This window comes from Emydura macquarii, unplaced genomic scaffold, assembly GCF_026122565.2.
Source record: "Emydura macquarii macquarii isolate MOO-44397 ecotype Brisbane River unplaced genomic scaffold, CSIRO-AGI_Emac_v2 contig_1230, whole genome shotgun sequence".
Taxonomy (NCBI): Eukaryota; Metazoa; Chordata; order Testudines; family Chelidae; genus Emydura; species Emydura macquarii.
Window position 1 is genome coordinate 7193017 of NW_027131367.1, and position 23027 is coordinate 7216043.

At 36.8% G+C, this 23027-nt stretch overlaps 1 protein-coding gene across 4 annotated transcripts in view; it reads left to right on the forward strand.

The window, feature by feature from the left end:
• BPTF (bromodomain PHD finger transcription factor) overlaps window positions 1-23027 on the forward strand; it is an 84113-nt gene that overhangs the window by 37424 nt on the left and 23662 nt on the right. For 3 of the 4 annotated variants that reach the window (XM_067547335.1, XM_067547334.1, XM_067547337.1), the window contains exons 6-20: window positions 2196-2369; window positions 2505-2680; window positions 3321-3676; window positions 3918-4049; window positions 4638-4767; window positions 6060-6195; window positions 7508-7753; window positions 9343-11737; window positions 14771-14895; window positions 15805-15933; window positions 16744-16894; window positions 17678-17801; window positions 19533-19779; window positions 20226-20387; window positions 21391-21542. In XM_067547335.1, the coding sequence (XP_067403436.1) occupies window positions 2196-2369; window positions 2505-2680; window positions 3321-3676; window positions 3918-4049; window positions 4638-4767; window positions 6060-6195; window positions 7508-7753; window positions 9343-11737; window positions 14771-14895; window positions 15805-15933; window positions 16744-16894; window positions 17678-17801; window positions 19533-19779; window positions 20226-20387; window positions 21391-21542 (4835 nt within the window). The remainder of the gene's footprint in view (window positions 1-2195; window positions 2370-2504; window positions 2681-3320; window positions 3677-3917; window positions 4050-4637; window positions 4768-6059; window positions 6196-7507; window positions 7754-9342; window positions 11738-14770; window positions 14896-15804; window positions 15934-16743; window positions 16895-17677; window positions 17802-19532; window positions 19780-20225; window positions 20388-21390; window positions 21543-23027) is intronic. The other variant, XM_067547336.1, reaches the window with a different exon arrangement.

Sequence of the window (23027 nt, forward strand, 5' to 3'; positions counted from 1 at the left end):
CAGGCAGTGTAATCAATTTACTTCTAATTCAGAGATGGTAAATAAAATGCAGATTAAAAAATTACTTTATGGGCGACTGTTAGCTTAAAAAACATTATCTGTTACTAAGTCTTTTAATAATATAAACTGTAAGAATGATAAAAAACCTTAGTTATTAATGTTCCGTTTCTGCATTCCCCCTACTTTGGATAACAAACACAGTAGGCACTTTCATTTTTTTGTTTTTATTCTCTAGCACAGTACTGTAATGCTTAGGTTGCAGAGACAGAACTAGAGAATCTACTTCATTGTTTTATTAAAAAAAACCGGTGAAAATGTGCATACAAATAAAAATGATTGACTTCCATAGTCTTTTACAAAGCTTGTTTTTATAAAACATTTCTTTTGGGAGCAAATTTTACCTGTGTTCATTTAATCTATAGAGCTGTAAAAGTATAGCAGATACCTTTTTTAAATGTAAATATTCTCCTTTGATGAATCCAGTGCTCTGGACAGAAGTCATAACTCCTAGATATTACTCTGCAGTCTAGCAAGAGTCAGAGTTTCTTTGGGGGGAGGAGTACGACCTGGAAACATCACCATCTGTTGTTGTGCTTGCTGAATTAATCACACCTTCTCTCAGTAAACATTTCCAAAGAAGCAAAACTAAATAATAATAATAAATAATAAATTAAGCTAAAAAACCTCAACCATTGTGGTGGTGACATTGCATGACCTAGCATGATTTAACATTCACTCTTGGCCTGACTTGAAGAAAGATAAGAAATTCTCACGCTAAACCAAACATTTAGAGAATACTAGACAAATGTAGGGAGTATCTGTCCAGAGCAGTGGATCCACATGAGGAGAAACCTAAATTTCAGGTTAAAAAAATAAATTTAGTCTTTCTCCTTGGAGTTTGACATATGGTAGTTTCTGAATTAGTATATGTTTGGTGTTTGCTGATTTACTTTCTAAATTTGTATTTTGATGAACCTATATTTTGGTCGTGTTAATCATCAGTTTCAGAATATCAGAATGTGAAGAACATTTATCTTGAGCAGCAGGTTAGGCAGAAAATCCTTTTCAAAATCTAGGAGAGGTTAAGTGCAAAGAACAAAAGAAATAGTGATTAAGGGCTGGTCTACACTACACAGTTAGGTTGACATAAGGCAGCATATGTCTACCTAATTATGCTACAGCCTTCCTCCTGCCAATGGCAGTACACTGCCATAATAACTCCACCTCCACAAGTGGCATAAGGCTTATGTGGTGTAGTTAGGGCCACAGTGTGTCCCTTACATGGGTTGTTGGCTGTCTTGTCAATTTCATGGCAGGAGCTGTGAAATTGACAAGAAAGCCAGGCAGCTAGGGCCAACCTGCCCCCTTTCCAGTGGAGAGCTGGGTGGCTGGACTCCACTCCTGACTGACTGGGAGCCAGGGTGAGAAGCCCGGGCGGCTTTGGACCCTGCTCTTGACTGGGAGCCGGGGTGAGCAGCCCAGGAGCTCCCCCTCCACTGCCTGCTCTCCACCAGAAGGCTGAGAAACTGGGGCAGCTGGATGCTGCTCCCCCCGGGAGTGAGAAGCCCCAGGTGGCTTTCCCTGGCTCCTGGAGGGGCCAGGGAGGGAAGAAGCCCTGGCTCTCGGCTCCCCACACTGCCTCTCTTAGGTGGGTGGAAGTGCTCCTGGTGAGGACGTGTACCTCTGATTCAAGGAGAGTCGTGTGGACATGAACCACCACTAAGTTGACCTAATATAGAAACGTACCTCAATCTAGTGTAGACATACCGTAACTATTTTTTCATTTGTAGATACCAGCTACTGAAAATCGTGTGATTGTCTATAAATAGCTATTGACAATATTTATGTAGAAATTGTCTATTGAATGCTTAGGGTTAAAAAGATCACTTTTTGTTTTTACTTTTTTGCTTATTTGACCATAAAAATTTTGCACAGTTGTAATTGATTTGAAAGCTGACTGGGGAGAGGGAGAGCTTTATTTTTGATAGATACATGTGCCTGTGTATGCTTATTATGTCGTTAAAGATTTTAGGTGGACATTTTGAGGTAATTAAAATCACCAATTTTTCCATGTTACAAATGAATTATTGATGTTTCGGTAACTCATCTGACTCTTAAAGTTTTTATCTTAAGAAAAAAAGTAAGCTTAATTGATACAGTACTCAATATCTAAAAATAAAGTCTTTCTTTTGTAGAAGAAACTGGTCAGATGATCCCTAGCATCAGTACGAGTGTGTCCTCTGCACCCCTTCAGTCTAATGTTGAAAACAGCAACAGCAGCGAGCTAAATTCTATGCTGAATGACTCCAGTAAGACATCTGATGATGCTGAAAATGCAGAAGAAGGATCCCAGACCTCAGAAGAAATAGGTAAAAAATAAGTGTCGCTAGGCTTCTTTTTAAACTTGATTCTTAAATTTCATAATTCCCATATATTAACACATTTATAATTTATTACCTTCATGCTTTTTTCATGTTTGTTTAAATTACTTTTTTTTGTGGCAGGAGAGAAATCTAATGGTGAAACAAGTGATTCTCCATGCACAGGGAAAGGCACATCAGGCTCGACACGAATGCTTACCAGATTACGAAATCCAGATAGCAAGCTGAGCCAAATGAAAAGCCAGCAGGTTGCTGCTGCAGCACATGAAGCAAATAAATTATTTAAAGAAGGCAGAGAGGTTTGTACTCATTTTGAGAATTTCCAAAATATACGTTAAATTGGTTACCTAAGAAGAAACTTTCTTGCTGACACTGACACACTAGGAGGTACATGAAAAATTCACATGTTGGTGGAATTTTTATATCAGAGGTGGTAGTTCCTCCGTTTTGTCGTTTATTCCATCCCCTTTCTCTCTGTTTAGCTGTTCTCTGATTTGCTCCCTGTAGAGTGGTGTGACAATAACAAAGTGGAGTAGTGTTGCTTTCCCTTACTGTGCAGCGGGTTCTGTTAGTTTCTTTTTCCGAGAGAGAGATCCAGTGGGTATGATATACACAAATAAACTAGTTAAATATATTTTTAACCCTTATTTTTGTTGATCAGATGTTGAAATTCTCTTGCTAGTTCTCTTGGTACTTTTTTGTTATATTTGTCTGTCGTGACTGGCTAGGTTAAAATTTAAATGTCTCATGTAGCAGTTCTAACTTCACCCAGATGAATTCTATAATAATGTTTGTGTTTTTTAATATAATATAATTCAGAGTGAATGGATATGATTTTGAAAATTGAAGACCTGTATTGTAAACAGGAATGTAATAGAGATTATTTAAGATTTTAAATAAATTAATTTTTAAAAAAACAAAAATTTTTTCTTTAACAAGGTTCTGGTGGTTAACTCCCAAGGGGAAATCTCCCGGTTGAACACCAAGAAAGAAATCGTGATGAAAGGAAACATCAGCAACTATTTCAAGTTAGGTCAAGAGGGGAAATACCGTGTGTATCACAACCAATATGCCACCAACTCATTCGCATTAAACAAACACCAGCACAGAGAAGACCATGACAAGAGGCGGCACCTTGCGCATAAATTCTGTCTGACTCCTGCTGGAGAGTTCAAATGGAATGGGTCTGTACATGGGTCCAAGGTTCTTACCATATCTACTCTGAGGCTAACTATCATTCAGCTAGAGAACAACATCCCTGCATCATTTCTTCACCCCAACTGGGCATCCCACAGGTAAAGGAATAGCAAATATTTTGGCTTACCCATATTTTATTTAATAACATTATGTTATGGTGTCCTTGGTCACATCACTCCCATAGACAATATATAGTATTGGAATAGAAACTTGAATACATGTGAGATGTAATGCATGACTGAAATTTTGCAGTGTTTTAGCAAAGATACTTTTAATAGTTTGGTTAGCCTACTTTAAAATTCTATGAACTTGATATATTATACATTCTTTCCAATGCAGGTCTAACTGGATTAAGGCTGTTCAAATGTGTAGCAAACCTAGAGAATTTGCACTAGCTTTGGCTATATTGGAGTGTGCAATTAAACCAGTTGTCATGCTGCCAATTTGGCGGGAGTCCTTGGGACACACTAGGTAAGAGAATCTTTAAGAATGTAAAACAAAGTATTCGACTCTGATCTACAGCATTGGTTGAACTAAAACTGTAATTAAGAGAATTGATGAGAATTCAGGCAGACATCAGTCAACTGTTCCCTTTTACCAGATGATACTGAAATCCTTTATTGACAGTGAATCCAGTTTCATCACTCCATTTCCACAAAGGCCTTTTTTTTTTTTTTCCCCCCCCAAACAATGATTTACCTAAGCCTCAGCCTCAAATGAAATCAGTGGGGGAAGTCCAAGAAAGCAACAGCGAAGAATTTTCAGAACCCCCAGTTTGTTGTGATCTGACACTATTCTCTCATCTTGGGATAAGAGGAGGAATAACATTCATGATGTTGAATGCTCCTGCCATCAACTGCTTTTGCAATTATTTAAATGTTCATAAAAATAATCTTATCACAAGTAATGTATATGATTAATATTATTCCTTAACCTAATATTTTTCATTGGTAGTTTTTCCCCTCATCTAAATCTTAATCATTTAAGGGGATAGTATATGCCATTGTTAGAATCTGTTTAAATTTGCTTACAAAATTTGCCTGTATTTGCATATATTAGATTACACAGAATGACAGCTATTGAAAGAGAAGAAAAGGAGAAGGTGAAAAAAAAAGAGAGGAAACAAGAGGAGGAAGAAACAATGCAACAGGCTACATGGGTGAAATATACCTTTCCTATCAAACATCAGGTAATGTTTCTGCTTAGCAATTTTTGTTTGTTTTTAGGAATAATAAAAGGCTTTATTTCTGTAGCAATTGTCCTTTATACAGCTCTGTTTTACACTTAAAATGATAATGACCAAATTCTTCTCTCCATTGCATCAGTGAGAGTGATGTTCACATATTCAGAAACAGAATTTGGCCCTGAATTAAATGTCTGACATTATTTCTGGACTTGAACGTTTGCCTGTGTTAGAATTTCTTATATATGATGCAAAATATACGTCTGTTTTTAATGGAAGGATACTAGCTAAACAGTGGAGTATCATTGTAAATAAAAAGGAAGAGAAGTCTTTTAGCTAAGTTACATTGAGAAGAGATGTTAAACAAAACCATTATTGTCAAACTCAAGGGTTTCACATTAAAGGCTATGATATTTTTCAGTGGAGATTCATTTATGGAATTAGTTGCATTTGCTTTTTAATTTTTTAGGGGATTTCGTTTTTTTCACGCTGTACATTAGAGAACGACTAGAATACTATTCTGAGCTCATAGGCTTACAAAAAATACATATCTTAGAGCTTAAAGTAAGACTGTTCGAATTTTACTATAGAAAAACTGTCTTTTATTGTCAATTATGTTTATTTTGGGGAGTACGTTTGCAACAGATGCCCTCCAATATGATGAAGAAGCTAACAAAATTTTATATCTGCTTCTTTCAACTTATTAAAAAATTCCTACCCAGTGATGTTGGCCCATGTTCAGTCTTTATAATCACTCCAGGGATAGTTAGAATCTGTTTCCAAAAGTTAAAACTGTGGGATATTTCTTCCCTTTCACCCCTCAAAAAAATCCCAACTTTTTAACAGCATCCTTTCATCCACTCACTTCTCCCTACCCTCCAGATAAAACATTGAAGAACAGATAGGCTTCATAGCATGACCTGAAGATTAGCAAATTTGGGTCTTACTGGAAAGCAAATTCTAGTTGATGATCTTTTGCTGAAAACATGTAACCTCCAGCTGCATCAGTGGTAAATCAGGGTGCTGTAAACTGGAGTCCCTCAAACAAAGCAGGGTCACATGAGGAAAGACGTAGTCTCAGAAGTATCAGCACCTGACTTGTTTAAATGATTCATGGGTGCTATTGATTTTTATTTCAAAAACATTTTCTTTCTGCCTGAAGTATTGTACTCCTGAAAAGTGCTAGGTAAGTGCAAAGTAATAGTGTTATGGTGACTTGCCACTCTTCTTTAAACACATCTTTTAAAAGTTGCAGCAAATAATGTTTTAAAAAATTAATGTTGTAAAATATTTAACAGGTTTGGAAACAAAAAGGAGAGGAATATAGAGTAACAGGATATGGTGGTTGGAGCTGGATTAGTAAAACACATGTTCATAGGTTTGTGCCTAAATTACCTGGAAATACTAATGTCAATTACAGAAAAGTGCTACCAAGTAAGTATCTGAAATTTACTTTGTTTTGAATTAATAACATACTACTAATGGAATTTACTGCATATATAATTGACTGCATTAAAAATATCCAGATAAGTAGGCTTTGTTCCAAATAGTGTTCAAAGTAAATTTAGGAGTTTGTTGTTGCTATCTTTCAATATATAGCATGTATTTCAGCTATCCCAGGAAATTGTTCATTTAAGTGAAATTGGCTCATTTATAAAGTTCAGGCAGTTTGTAGTACTTATAAATAATGTGCATCTTCACATCTGCTTTATATAGTTCATGGACTGCCTATGTCCAAAAATAGCATAAGCTAGTTATTGTAGATATAAACCTAATTTTCTATATTGATCAAATAATGTGCCATTAATCAGCTTGATTTGGAAACCGTAGTTTTGCAGTGGGGGAAACCATTCTCTACCGAAATCATAATACAGGGCTTTTCATTCAATTTTTGTGGGCAAGTGGTCCTACGAATGAACATTATCTAAGCTTCATTTGGTACTGTTGACCCTTACACTTGTCTATCTGCAATTTTATTTAGAAAAGTAGTAATTTGCAATTAATCTCAGATTTCCTTTTACAGTTTAGAAAATTGGGTGAATTTACTGCTATGAAATTTTTAAAAACTTTTTCTGCAACCCACAAAAAACATGTTAGGCTCCCTCTGCTGTATTACTTGGTGGACACAGCCTTTGAGTTGTCTTTGTAATTGCTAGATTGGATTACTATTGCCTCATGGATTGCAGTGTGACAGTCATTGTAATATCAAGCACGAAGTGTTTGCCAATTGGATAGTTGTGTCCATTCTAGGCCTAACGTGTATAGGCCAAAATTTTAGAAAAAGGACTAGAGATTTTTGGAAGCCCATCTTGAGACACTGTAAAGGTGCCTGATTTTCAGAGGATGGGTGCTCATTTCTTTCTGGAAATCAAATCCTTTTAAGGTATCTCACATTGGGCTTCCAAAAACACTAGTTGCTTTTTAAAATCCAGACCAGAGAGCCCAAACTTGCAGTGGATGGAATTTTTACCATTTTCCAGGATTGGGCCCATTGCACTCATGTGCATATTTAATATTTGAGCCACTTACTTGAATGTATCACTGAAGTATTGGGTTCTTCTATTTCTGCATGTTAGCCATGGCACATGGTCAATTTTGGTGGCAGGAGGTCTGAAAAGGTAAAATTCTGTACATGTGTAAAATGCAGGAAATCATGTAATTAAATCCTTAACAAAATGTACAGTTATTCTGAGCAAGTTAATTAAAATAATGGAATGTTTTAAAAATGTTCATCTATTGCTAATAGCAAAGAAAGATGTCACCATTGAAAATCAGTGTGAATTGGATAAAAGAAAATGTCCGGTAAAAGTAGAGACCGACTCTTCGAAAGAGAGAATAAAAGATTCTCATGATCCACAAGAGAAGGATCAAACAGAAATAGAATTTTCTGAAACCTTGGAGAGAATTCAAGTAAAGGAAGAAAACAAAACGAGTGAAGAAAAGGTGGAAATTGATCTGAATTCTGAAAACTTAGATCATGCAAAAGATGAAGGTAATATAAACACTTTTCAGACCTGAATGTAGTTCTGTATTAGTGACATGCTGGGGTGCAGTCCAGACCAGGGAGGGGCTGTCTCACCCGTGTCTTGAAATCTTGGGTGCCTTACGGTACCTTGCTGCTCGTAACTCCCCTCTGGGCCGCTCACAAACAACCTTTCTGCATGCAGGTCACACTCTGAGTGTGTGTGGGTGGGGAGGAGGGGTGGCTGGAGCTTGCCAGCCACGCGTGGGTAACACTCTGGCTCTCTCCAGCCTTGGTTATACTGCAGGGTGACTCCAACACACTCCCAGTCCTGGGTTTTTCCCATAAATGTGCCGTGTACTGCCCAGCCCTCTCCTGGAGAGTCCAAATATATTCAGTCCATTATTCTTTTAAGGGAATAATATACACCAGTTTACCACTTTAAGTGGAGTTACCCAAACACTTTAAGTTAAACACACAGGACTAGATAAAACAATAAAACAGGTTTGTTAACTACAAAGAGAGATTTTAAGTGAGTACAAGCAATGAGGCATAAGAATCAGAAATGGTTACAAGAAAAATAAAGAACTTGCTTTCTAGTGCTAAACTTAAACTGTATTAGAGTCAAGTAAACTTCCTCCAGCAGCATTACTGACCAGAGTCTTCAAGTCAGGAACCAGTGATTTGAATCCCAGAACCCCCAGAATCCAATGGGTGTTTCCTTTGTCGTCTTAGGTGTGGAGAATAAGATGGGTAGGGGGAGGGAAAGGAGTGTCTCTTGGGATGTTTTCCCCTCCATTTTATAGTTTCAGTCCCTCTTTGAAAGGCATTTCCAGCTGAGAACCAAAAGTCGGGGGTCTGGTGGAGGAAGGAGACCTCGTGCTATTTCATTGCTTAAGATGCAGATGTTTGTTCCTGCCTGTCTTTCTTGCCAAAGAATGGCCACTTGATAGGTGATGGCCCATCAGCTTTCTTGACACCTGGGTGGGGTGACAGCTTGCACTTTGTGTTTGAGAAACTGGGTTAGCCACTCTCCAGACTTTATCTGGGAAATGCACTTCAGGCATGATTTCAGTTCGTTCATAACTTTACACACAATGTTGCTACATGCATTTTACCATATTACTGATGAACAAGTTATGAGTTTTCAAGTGATACCTCACAAAGCATGCTTTGTACAAAGTTTATTACAACAGAATCACCCCTGTATTCACACCTTACACACTATCACATTTATATATACACTATATACGATATATGTGATGTATGTTAAAGCACAAGAAATCTTTTAACAAATCCTTTTTAGCTTTGAGAATCTCAGGTGAAATTTTTTTTGTAAATTAGATGGTGAAATGATTACTATATAACAGGCAATCATTTATGACTAGTTTTAGTTGTATTTCATACTTCTTGTCTGCAGTAGTGTACTGTATGCAAATGTCAAGATTTTTCTGCTTCATGTTTTTCCTAGTCCAGTTAATGTGTGTACAGCCCTTTGAATATGTATAGTGCTATAAGTGCAGTCATTATTTAAAACTTAATGTAAAAATGAAATAATTATTTATTGTAATGTGTCATTAATGAGGTCCTACTGATACAAAAATATTTTTTGTTCACAGTGGAAAGAGAAGTTGATTGTGAAAATAGAGCCATCAAAGAAGAACCCATGGAGATAGATGATGTAAAAATTGAATCCCCCACAAAAAATGAGGATATTAACTCTAAAGCAGATTTAATCAATGTCAGCGAGGGGTTTCACTTAAGGACTTGCTACAAAAGAAAAGTAAAAACATCAAAATTAGATGGACTGCTTGAAAGGAGAGTAAAACAGTTCACACTGGAAGAAAAACAGCGCATAGAAAGGATGAAGCTGGAGGCTAATTATAAACCAGTAGGCAGTAGATCTATGAGTCCACAGAAGAACATAGATGAGCCACAAACAACTAAAGCAAAAGAAGGAAGCCTGACTGACATGTCTCCCCAAAACAGAACCCATATTTCAGGTAAGACCCAAACTGAAGATTCAGTTCAGGACTGCTTGCCAGCCAGCAGTATACCTTGTACCAAAACCAGTGAACCAGATCAGCTGCCTTTGCCTTCCATAGATAGACTGTCAAAAAAAGAAGGCCAAGCACTGGATGATGCCTCAGTTCAGAACATCACTAAAGAATGTGATTCTGAACCAATCACTACTGATAGTCAAGGACAAGAGGCTCTTAAAAAGAGAGAGAGTGAGAATCCCCTCATGGATGACTTAAAACAAACAAATACAGAAGATATAAGCAAATGTGGTACTTTAGAAAACAATGAAAAATCTTCAGAACAAAAAATGCTTAATACCACAGTATCTCGGGGTGAATGTGAAAGTCCTTTACAGCCGATTGTAACTGAAGGCAGCTGTGAAACAGATGTTGAGCCCATTGCTGAGAAAGCAACCTCAGAAGAAAAACCTGAAAAACAGGTCTGTGACCCAGAAAATAATTGCACGCTGAAAAGCCTTTCTGAACTAGTGTCCCCACAAGAAAATGATGAGAGAAAAGATATTGCTCAGAAAAACTCTGATGGTAAAACTGAAAACAAAGTTTTATTTGATCAGAAACAACCATTAAAAACCAAGCTAGCTTTAGAAAAAGCATCTGAAAGCCAAACTCCTGAACACACGTGTGGAATAAATGTTAGTGATGATTTATTGAATTCTAAAGTCTCTGAAGCCAATGGTGAGAAGCAAGGTCTGGAACAGAAAATGGGAACAAGTACCATAAACAAATGTCTTGATCAGCTGAATCTAAAAAGTATCACTGACAAAAAGAACAGTAAAAATGGAGAAATGGAGACTAAAGTGGAGAGAGAGAAATCAGCAGCATTTCAATTTAATGGAAAAAACAGTGAGATTAAGGTATTGTCAAATGATGGATGCTTAATGAAAGATACCTGTGATACTAAGGCAGGGAATGATATTGAACCTAAAGTCAATAATATTAGTAAATCCCTTCCTGAACATGAACTAAAACCATTGACTCTTAAAGAATCCTCTGTAAAGCCATTCATGAATGGTGATATGACTATGGAGGTTACAGATTTAAAAAATAACTTGGGTGCTAACTCATGTTTACAAAGTTCTGCAGAGGTTGGTAGTGAATCTGGAGGGTGTCCTCTGCCTACAGATAAAATATCCAAATGTGTGCAAAATATTGGAGAAAAGCAGCATTCTCTTGAAAGATCAGACTTTGTTGATAGTGCTTCCACACAAACACAGCTTTCCTGTAAAGAAAATAATGATGTTAATGAAGCAGAATCCATGGAAACTGAAGCCACTGAGGGTAAGGAAGTTGCACCCTCCCCAGTAACTTCTTGTGAGGAATCTAGCTTGAGTAGTGACTTTACTGATCAGAATGGCCTGCAGACGTATAATAAAGTTGAAAATATCAATGGAGAAAATAAAAAAAAAACTGTTATAACAGAAGTAACCACCACAACGTCAACTGTTTCCACAGAATCCAAAACTGTGTTTAAAGTAGCAGAGTTGTCAGCCTTTAAGGAGGATAAACGAACTATGATGTCATCTACAGAAAACTGTGCCATTTCCACTGTAACTACCACCACTGTAACTAAACTTACTGCACCTGCTGCAGACAGCAATGTTGATGTCATCTCTGTACAGGAGCACAGTAAAACTGTGATTACAACAACAGTAACTGATTCATTAACTACTCCAGGAGGCGTATTGGTGACTTCTATGACTGTGAGCAAAGAATATTCCACAAGGGACAAAGTGAAGTTAATGAAATTTTCAAGACCCAAAAAGACTCGTTCTGGAACAGCCTTGCCATCCTACAGAAAATTTGTTACCAAAAGCAGTAAAAAGAGCATATTTGTTTTACCCAATGATGATTTAAAAAAGTTGGCTAGAAGAGGAGGAATCCGAGAGGTTCCCTATTTCAACTACAATGCAAAACCTGCCATGGATATTTGGCCATATCCATCCCCAAGACCAACTTTTGGTATCACTTGGAGGTACATACTTAATGTTTACCTTTTAAAGAAGAATTTGGGATGGGGTGAAATTAACTGTAAAAATGAAAGCTATACAACATGCGTGCAAAAGGTAATTTTTTACTGACTTGAGGTATATCAAAATAGAGCACTCTTATTCCAAATAAGCATTCACACAGGCTTGCACTGAAAGAACTAAAGGTGTGGATTACAGGTTATATAAGGATTGTTTCTATGGGAAGTTAGTTCACAGCAAGCTAGGGTGTGTAAACACTCCTACTGCACACAAAAATGCCTTCAGGTGATTTAGCTGTGAGCTAAACTGGCGGTGCTTTTAGTGCATAGGAAGACAGTGCCAGAGTAGCTAATGCACTGTAAATTTACACCCTAGTTGCAACGCCCTTAATGTCCTCATGTAGATAAGCTCATAGTTATTTTATTCCAGTTGACAAGACCTGAGCTCCCAGTTTTTGGATGGATCCAAACAACATAGTGCCAAATTTTAAAACAGTGTTGTAGCAAGGTTTACCATAAAACAAATGTTTGATCCTGTCCACTCTAGATAAAAGTGGTGGAAATAGTTTTAAATGGAACTGATTCTCAGGCTTTTTTTAAAGGCCAGTGGAGATGGAGCCTCAGTCTTATCTATGATCAGTGAATAGGTGGAATAATTTAATTGTTAGAACAAAATAGTTCTGAGACTGTCTACAATACAGTAATAACCGTATTTAAACATGGTTGTGGCTCAGCTGCATTATATTTTCTGTTTGACTAGTTTTTTGGTGGTTCTGGTGGGATGGAATGTTATGACTATTTTTAAGGGTCCTTGTTTTTCCTTCAGTAGTCATCTACACTAGATGTGATGCTTAAATAGAGATCCTATACTAGCTTTCCAATGGGTCAGGGGTTCTCAAAGCTTTTTGCAGGGACCCTCTTTGAAAATATTTCAAGCTGTGATGACTCTTCTCTACCCCCCCCCCCCCCCCAAAAAAAATTGATCCCCTGCAGGCCATGCCACCCTTCTGGCATTCGTGGGGGCTAACAGCTCATGACGCAACCCCCTGAGGGGTCACAGCCCCCAGTTTGAGAACCCCTGCCATAGGTGAACTGTGGGAGATGTAAAAAAAAATGTGGTATAGACACAATTTCTATTAAGTTTAGAAGGTAGTTGTAAATTTTACTTTATACAGCCTGTGCAGATGTAAGATATACTGTAATACAGTTTTAGCCATAACCATGTTTAAAATATGTTTGTGTGTGTGTAGACGGTCTGAATATTACTCTCTTTCAACATCCTAATTTTCTTGGAATTTTTTGTGAACATTCTTCTTTATAACACACAACCCTTTCTCCGGTTGGGCCTGGATAGTATATGGTGTCTTGTAGATTTGACTGCTAAAGATCTTCCATGATTTTGTGTAGTTCCACTGGGTCTCCACATAGATGTATATGCCTTAGAGCTTGGTTCTGATCCCATTCAAGATGATGGAAAAACTCCTATTAACTTTAATGATGCAGGATCAAGGTCTTAGTGAGAATTATCTTAACAATTTTAGTCTCTCCTCACCCCAGAATGCTTACCAAGAATCACTCTAATTGCTCAGTCTTAGCCTTAAAAGAAAAGGTGACCAGAATCCATTATTTCAAAAAAGTAATAACCGTCGTTGAACGGTTATGAAAGTTTCTTTTGATTTATTCTTAATCTTTTCTACAACTCATTATTTGCAAAATCTTCAGTATTCTGATCAGACACTGATATTTTATCTTTGGTATTTAAATCATAATCATTGTTATAAAGATAGCTGAAAAGCAAGTTTCCCTGAAGGGGAGGTATTTGCAGATTCCTGCAGAAAATCTTCACTGCAGTTTATGGACCTGCAGAAATCCTGTTAACTTTTCAGGTGACTTCATTGAGAGAGGCCCTTATTATGTTCCTGGGTACCCTTCAGGTAAACTCCCAGCTTCAGAAATTACTGTTAATCACTTTGTGTTAAATCTGAATCCTTCCTGCACTATCAGACATTTCTTAAATCTCAAACAAGGCTGCATTGTCTCTGCCTATCCTTTGTATGTGATGTCTGGTAAGTTACTGAAGTTTTTCCTCTGAGTAGTATTCGATGGAGGGATTCTTTTTGTCAGCTCCTTGTGTGTGTGTTCCCCCAGCTGCCTACTGTCATTCCTGCAATGGCATGTAAATCATTTGATAAAATTCTCTCCACTTCAGCAAAAGATATTTAATTTATCCCCCGCTTCCCAACTCACCAGCTTAAGATGAGGTGTATCTGTGCACATGTGTTCGTTATTCGCAACATAAGAGAATGCTGTATATGCTTTGTCTGTAGGATGTAGGATCAACTCACAGAAACTTTTACAATTAGGTCCCCCACAGTGCCATCAATAGGTGACTGTGCCTTCCTGCAGCCACTCTCAAAACAAATCTATACATGCATTCTTCTATGACTTTTCAATCTGAGTTTAGAAAATGCTACGTTTTTTAGCTTTGTCAGTTTGTTCTGGACCTTTTAAATACACACCTACTAGATAGAAGGTCCTGTTTCATTTACCAGTGAAGAAAAGTGAAAGTCTTTATTTTAAGCTTTCCTAATTTTGACTTCATATGTCATCTAATAAAGCTAATTCTACTCTGTAATACTATAGAATATTTGGAGACTGTCGTGTTTCTTGCACATGGTGTTTGCTGAAGGTATTTTTGGGGATACAACAAACTAACTTTGCTGCAGAATTTAGGGGTGTTTGGTACAGAATCTTCTCCCATTGTGCCATGCAGTACATGGGGGGACCTGCCATGTATACAGCCTTGACCCACACATGAAATGCACACTGATATTAATGGGAAATCTTCTCAAGATCTAGGGCTGTATGAATTCCAAAGAATTTAAGAGGAGCTAAATAAATTACAAGTGTTCATGCTGCTTACATACTGAAAAGGTAAAATGAAAACCCTTTGAGTCTTTGGTTAGACATTAACTTAATGTTTTCAGTTTAAAATGTAACTTATATTTTATGATTTTTTGTATGTGTGACTTGTTCTAGATATCGACTTCAAACAGTAAAATCATTGGCTGGGGTGAGCCTTATGTTGCGGTTACTCTGGGCATGTTTACGGTGGGATGATATGGCTGCAAAACCCCCACCTGGAGGAGGAACTACACGCACAGGTAGTATTTCTTATAGGCTTTATAAGCTTTTTACCTTTTTTAAAGGGAACAGTTTGTATTGTTAATTTAGGATATTAGCACTGAGAGTCTATCTAGAAAAGTTCAGTATGCTACACAAATTTCAATTGATTAAAATCATATAAAATTAACATTATGTGGTTTGTACCAATTGCTATTTTACTTACTTTGAGTGTCTTGGAGAAATTGATGGATCAGTTCAATCTAAATGCCTTTTCTGTGTAGGTTTTTGCAAAAATCTAACCAGAAACGAAGTGTAGAGTTGCTTCTAACCAGTTACTTCAGAATGATCTGGAGTCAGGAAAAATTTCCCCCATTTTGAGTGAAATCCTGATTCCACTGAAGGCCAGGATTTTATATCTCCTTACAGGTGATAATGTTGCCCTATGGAAGGGTGGGGTTTAAATCTTCCTCTGACACAATCAAAATTGGCTAGTGTGTGAAGAGACCATCTATTCTTATATTACACCTCCTGTGTTTCTAGGAGTAGGCTGTCTCTTAAAATGTATTTCTCTGTTTTTGTTTACTCCAAGCCAATTGGTGCACACAATCATTATTTCTGCCATTTTTAATTGCAATATTCTTTGATTTGCTCACTGTAGTCCATATTTTCAGATCAACCTGCACACTTCTCTGCATGCCTTATTTCCATATGCATGAGTCAGGAGTGTTGTGCACCCATACCTTCATGCAGGTACAAACAAAAATCCAGATTTGGAAATCTGAGCCTGTTTGTGCAGACGCTCGAAATAGCTGTTATGGTTGCCTGTGAAACTCAGTGGATTTTTAAAAGTTTTTTGTCCACCATTTCCTGTCTCTGTTTCTGACAGATTGTTTACCTTTCGTTTTCTAACATAATTAATAAATCATTTTGGGATTAAATCACTGTAGAAACGTCTGAAACTGAAATTACAACAACTGAAATAATCAAACGGAGAGATGTTGGTCCATATGGAATTCGTTCAGAGTACTGTATAAGAAAAATCATTTGTCCTATTGGTGTACCAGAGACTCCAAAAGGTATGTTTGTTTCTAGGTCTTCAGACTTCACCCTAAATGTTATAGAAATAAGCTTAACCAAACTTCCATGGTAACCCAGACCATCTAAGGATAGGGCAGCATTGCACAAATTGAGATAAGTATCCATTCTCCATTCAATTGTGTTAAACAAATAAATCTAGTAATTTGGTTAGATTTATTAGCTTAAAGCCAAAGACCTTCCTGTTTTTAAAATCAGATTAGCAAAAATGAATAGGGTAATATACAGTAAATCTCTTTAAGAAGGATATTGTATCATTAATATGTTAAAAGAAAATTATCAGATTAGAAAAAGTTAACCTCACTCCATATCTAATCTACCATATGATACTGTAGATTCAAGGTAGGCTACAATTGAAAAACACCATATATATATATATTTGCGTTGTATGTATGTAATATTTACTTTCTCTGAATTTTTAGTAGCGGTGTCTTCATACAAAACAAGTTAAAATGAACTTATCCTTACAAATCTTTAAAACTGTAGACATTAATATTTTTTTCTCCTGATTCCATTAAAATCTAATAGCCCTCCTAAATACAGTTTTAGCTTCTAGCTTCCTGTTAATGAAAAATAGCTCGTGGGTCTATTTTGCCTATTACAGATTCTTGGAGTATAATGATACTCCGATTACTACTTAATTAATAGGGTGGAATTTGCAGAAGTCTTCAGCTTTGACCTAGCAGTGCTCCCTCTGAATTTATATAAAAATTGACACTAAATAACCTTAAATTTGTTTCTTAATTTTATTTCATGGTTTAGTGTAATGAGTGTTTGACTTTTCTCTAAAGAAACTCCTACACCTCAGAGGAAAGGCCTTCGATCAAGTGCACTGAGGCCCAAGAGGCCAGAAACACCCAAGCAAACAGGCCCTGTTATCATTGAAAGTTGGGTAGCAGAAGAGGAATTGGAATTATGGGAGATCAGGGCATTTGCTGAAAGGTAAGATGACACAATTTAAATGAAGCATTTTGGTTTGTGTGCGCGCATTGTTAAATAAATGCTCAACCGGATTGCCCAAGCTAATGGTGATACCCACAATGAATAAAAAAATTGAGTTTGTCATTTTTACTTTTTTTTTTTTAAAGAATGGGCAAACTTAAAATGGAAAGAGCAAGTTATTAGTGATGCCAGAAATTAATTATGGCAGATCTATAAATCTGCACACTAATTTTGTGTTAATCTAGGATGTAGTAACTAAGCAAACTACTTTTTGGCTGCTTTATGAAGTAAAAAATGTTGTGTGCCAACAGATTATTTCTATGCAGCATCAGTCCTCCTGACATGCACATTACTTAATAAAATTAGAAATGTCTTAAATCATTCTACAATAGGAATGAAGCAAATGTATCCCTTAAAATAAAGTGTGAAATCAGCCTTTAAGTCCCAAAGTACACACTCATAAAAGGAATATTCACAGTGCTTCACATTTAGAGGAAAAATTATAACTATACCTTTATTTTGCTTACCTAACAAAATTGTTGTTGTTTTGACCTGTTGTTATTATGCAAACGGTGGTGGTTTCAATCTCTCAAAAATAATTATAGATCATGATCTTGATTAACAGTTTATTTGAAAGACATTGCCTTCATCTGCTTTAGAATATTTCAGGGTAGTTGGAGAAGCAGGACTAATTCTCATAAAAATCAGTTAACCTGCATAAAATAAAATAACTTTTTTTTATGTACAGTAGTAATTTTCTCTTTGGTTGCATGTCTTTGGCAGGGTGGAGAAAGAAAAGGCACAGGCAGTTGAGCAGCAGGCTAAGGTTAGTGAACAGAAGAAGGCTGAGGAATTCAAGGCCCAAATGGAGGTTCAACTAAAACAACAACGATTGGCTGCCCAGCAGGTGGGAGAGCCATTAGTAGTCCCACCTGTCAAAAAGTTTGCATTGTTAGTCTGCCTACATCCAAACACCGGAAATAAAGTATTCCTATGTAATATTGTCTTCCAAGTATAATTGTAACTTTTTCAGTATATATGCAAACTCAACATTCTGGAAAGAACTCATTGAGATATTAAACATTGTCACTTAGTATACTTAATACATTCATTATTTGGAAGTACAGGGTTGTAACAAGGATTTTTTATAATTGCCTTTCAGTTTTGTACACGCAGTTTAGATTGTGTCCAAAAAGAAGTTTCCCTTCCACATTTAAAAGGAGGGTGTGAAATAGCAGCCTCTAGGTGAGATCTGAAGCATTCCATGGTCTGATGGAAAGCAGCTTCAGCACACAGTTGACTGTAAAATTGACCAGATTTGTTCCCATGCTAGAATTAGGACAAACTTCTGATTTTGTCCTACCCTGAATTTGTCTGGGTACAAGCACACAAGGGGAAGGTTGTGTTTTTACCTGCTAATTAATCATATCCAGTACCTGATTGCAAATTGATTTTTTGCAATCTGAATATGTTACAATGAAGAATTGTACAATTTTTCCAGAATGGTTTCGTTTCTCCTTTTGTTTTGTCTTCTCTACAGACAATACATTTCTCACTGTTAGTGATTGATACCACAAATAGTATTTTAGAATTATCTAAGCATCAAATAAAATGCCAACCATTTGTTTACTTCCAAACCTCCATTACTTTATTTTCTAATGTTTATGCTATTTTATATCTTAAATCATTGGTATTATTTATTCAGTTGTAAATAGTGAAAAATAAATAATGTTGGAACCTAAGCAGTTCTACCCACTTTTCCCAGTCTTGCGGTCAAGATTAAAACTGATAAGGAACACTACTCAGCATGAATAATCTATGAAATATATTGGAAAACATGAACATTACGATTGGCATTATTGAAATTGCTTGCAGATATAGCCATCTCGCTAAAATTAAAAAACCACCATGCTTGTGGTAGTGACAGCATGGGAGGCCTTACTCTATGAAAGGGATTGTTGAATATGGTTTTGAGTAGTCTGGAGACTGGCATACAGTCAGAAGAAAAACTTTAAATATTGATACTCTTTTAATTATGGTTAATTAGATAAAGCAGAAATGGAGATATGTTCACTTTCTGATACTTTGTTCCTATTAGCGAGATGAAGCTGCAACCAGCAGTAAATTCAGGAAAGCCAACAGTAATTAAAAATTGAGCTATGTGTGTAATATAGGTTTGCATCTGTCATTGAAATTGATGAAAGCCATGGACACGTTCAGGAATCCAAAATACGGGCCTATGTTTTCAGACTGTAATTTATCATGCTAAAAAACCTATCTTTTGATCTTTCATATTGCTAGTCTCAGAATACTGAATAAATGTACTGGATTGATTATGTACAGCATTGAAAAGATACTATATATGTAATATTTTGTGCTCTGTAGCAAAATGGACGTTATACATCTGCAATTCGGAAAGTATTTTATGGCAAATTAAAATATTTCATGTGTATGTCAGTTATGATAGCAATCATCATATCAAACTATCTGTAATATATTCTGCTTCAATTATTTAGTATTTTGATTTGCTAGACCCTGTTAGCATCCCTTATTTTTTAGTGGGAAAAATTAGATTTTCGTCTCTTGCAGAATCCATACATTTTAAGTGTTCATTAAGTTTTTCTTCTAACTTCTGTAGAAACGATTGGAACAACAGAAGCAGTTACCTACAACAGCCACTACAGTCACTACAGCTAGCAGTACTGCAACCACTGCCTCCACTCCACAGAAGGTTGTGGTAGGCCCATTAACAGGCCCAGTTCCTACGGGAACCAAAGTAGTACTCACTACTAAAGTGGGATCTCCTGCTACAGTAACATTCCAGCAGAACAAGAACTTCCATCAGACTTTCGCTACCTGGGTTAAACAAGGCCAGTCCTCAGCAGGTAAATGATCTGTATGTTGCTAAAAGAACCTGTTGTTAATCATTGCTTCTATAGCACACCAACTTTTTCTCTAGAATATAGCAATAGTGGCGTTTTATTTGTGATCTTTGTGGTTAACTTTAATAGTTTGGGAGGGAGTTGGAGGAACAATTCTTTTTGTCTAAAGTCAAATGTCTCCTCCTTGTGCCAATGTTTTTCCTGCTCTCACAAGTCCGGTTGTTTCATTTCCGGTCTATGCCAGTTTTATCGATAATCGTTTATGGTGAAAGTGTTCTGTGCATAAATTCACAATTTCAACAAACCTTTAAAAGATATAGTGAGGGGAAAATGACATGACACATTCCAGAGTGGTTGTATAGTAACCCTCCAGTTACTTTTATACTTAAGAAATAGTCATGTTTACTAACAATAATTAAGTTAAAAAATTGACCATTGTATTTCGATAGCTACCAGCACAGCTGCTACATCAGCTACAACCATTGCCAGCACAGGTCAGACGTTCCAGATCACAGGCAGTCCAGTAACTATGGCAGGCAAAGTGATAACAAAGTTGCCACTTCCAGCAAACAGCAAAATTGTTGCCGTCAATGTGCCATCAACCCAAGGAGGTAGGGGGAAAAACGTATCATCTAACTTTCCAATTCAGATTGCATTGACATTATTTCCGCAGTGAAATATAATGTGATTTGTCTCTGTTTAAAAAAATAAATAAATACTGGAATAAGTCTCTACAGCTTTTCCTTGCTCCCCCATTACAATGCCAATTATTGTTTCAGACAAAAGATGTAGATTTGTGTGTCTTAAATTTGTGGCTGCTTTTACCCATGACTTTGGGCCTGGCAGTCAAAAGCTCTAATTTCTTTCGAGAACCTATAATGCAAAATTCTCTTTTCAGTCTCTGAATTAGACGTCAGCAAAAGGATTTTTAAAAAGTGTTGCAAAACAGATGCAACAGCTGATTGTTTTAAATAGTTATTCCTTAGAAGCTGGTGTCATTCATTTTATTGATCAATATAGTAGTGTTGGACCCATTTCTTCCTCTTGATTGGAAAAGAGAACATGACATTTTTTGAGAAAAATACTCATTTCCCCCATCTCCAATTCATTTAATCTATGAAAATATCAGAGACTGCTAGCTTTGGATGGTGCTTTTTTAGGTGGGTGAAAAGCACTTATTCAGCGTACATGAGATTGAGGGTGTTTATGAGGTGTTTAAATAGGTCATTTGGATTCAGAGAGGCACAGGCCATTTGTATTTAAACTTGTGTAAATAATAAGCACTTATATATGGCATCACACATGGGCAAGAGCCTCATCATAAAAATCAATGCAGAGGTTCACAACTCTGAAATATCATTCTTTGCTCAAATCCTTTTAAAATATCTGTCTGCGGACTGATATTGTGGAGGGAGTTGTATGAGCAACAGAAGAGGTAATGCCACTTCCCTCTAGAATGTGAAGAAGTTTCTGCCAAGAGAGACTGACGCAAGTCCCACAAAAGTGTCATAAAAACTATGTATGTATGAGTACTGGATTTCAGCATGGCTTTCCTATGTTTTAGTGCATTGGCAGTTTTTGTATTCATGGATTCTTAATTCTTTTTTTAATTAGGTGTTGTTCAAGTTCAGCAAAAAGTATTGGGCATCATTCCATCCACTACAGGTGCAAATCAACAAACATTTACTTCATTCCAGCCGAGGACAGCAACTGTAACTATTAGGCCAAATACCACAGGGACTCTAGGTACAACAAGTACTTCACAAGTAAGATGTTTTTCTGAGCTTTATCCATTTCAGTGGGTAAATACATTGGAAGGCGCGCACCCAAGGAGGATCCTACATATGTTTTTAACCCACACAGATTAATATATCAAATATCTCCAGGAAATACATCGTTTTCATATAAGCTTAGAGGTCTGTGGTATGAGAGATTGATATAATACCAACTAAATTGACCCTTTAATAGCTATGATGTGTATGCAGATGCAGAGCAAGTCTAATAGACTCTTAGATTTTTTAATAGGATAATTGTACTATAAAAGTTTTCAAAGGCTGTGCTATGATGTCATGTCAGAGATGCAAGTTTTGATGCAGACTAGAAATAAGGCTGTACAATGCCTAGCCTAGTATCGTGGGGTCTTGATCCAGGGCTAGGTCATAGGCATGATGGCAATACAAATAATAATGTGCAAATTTGACACTGAGGTAAATTAACTATTGGAATAACTTACCTAAGGCTGTGGTGGATTCTCCTTCACTGTAGTCTTTAAATCAAGACTGGATATCTTTCTCAAAGAAATGCCGTCGCTCTGACAGAAGTTATGATCATGAAGCAGATGCTACTGAGTGTGGTTCTCTGGCCTATGTTATGCTGAGGCCAGACTAGTGGTTCTCAAACTTATTTGATCGTGCTCCCCTTTTTTGTGTCTGTAGTAGTTTACACCCCCCTGCCACACAAGTACATATACCGATGATAAAAATCAACATGCAGCTCTCATTAAATATTAAAAACAATAAGGCATTGCTTCAAACAGATCCAATGATCCATTGTAATAAGAGCAAAAGCAAAACTCACTGTGGTCGATACTTACAATGAAATGTGCACACCACGCCGTAGTAAACAGATTAACGTACAGATGACAATGACTGTATAGTGCTGCGCACGCTTCACAGAAATCTGTCAAAATGCACAGCGCCATCTAGAGTCAAATACATATTGCCATCTGAAGACGGATTTGTCTGGAGGAATCAACTTTGCTAGTTATTCATCGCTGTGGAAAAATGTACACAGCAAGTTTTTTTGTTTTTTTCCTAAAACTTCCCTCCTGTCCCCCCAAAATACATTCTGTGCCCCCACAAGGGGGGATCCGCCTCCGATTTTGAGACCCTTTGGACTAGATGATCATAATGGTCTTGATAACAATCTGATTCCTGGATTCAGTCTCCCACTCCTCTAGGCTGGCATTCACATTTGGTTGGGGAGGGCACGGGCTAAACAAGCATAATTTTTTCACTAATCACATAGCCACTTCCAGATAAGTCCTTCTTGGCTTTTGGCTGGTCTCTGCAACACAGGACCTCATAGCACATAATTTTAGTGGGGAAATTTGATATTTATCAGAGCTAAGAAATCTGTCAGGAGGGTAAATAGGACAGAGTTTTGCTAACATCAGCCTCAACAGAATTTTCAAGCATGCAACATATAAAAATATGAGCTACTTGAATCCCTATTTTTCTCATTATTTGTAA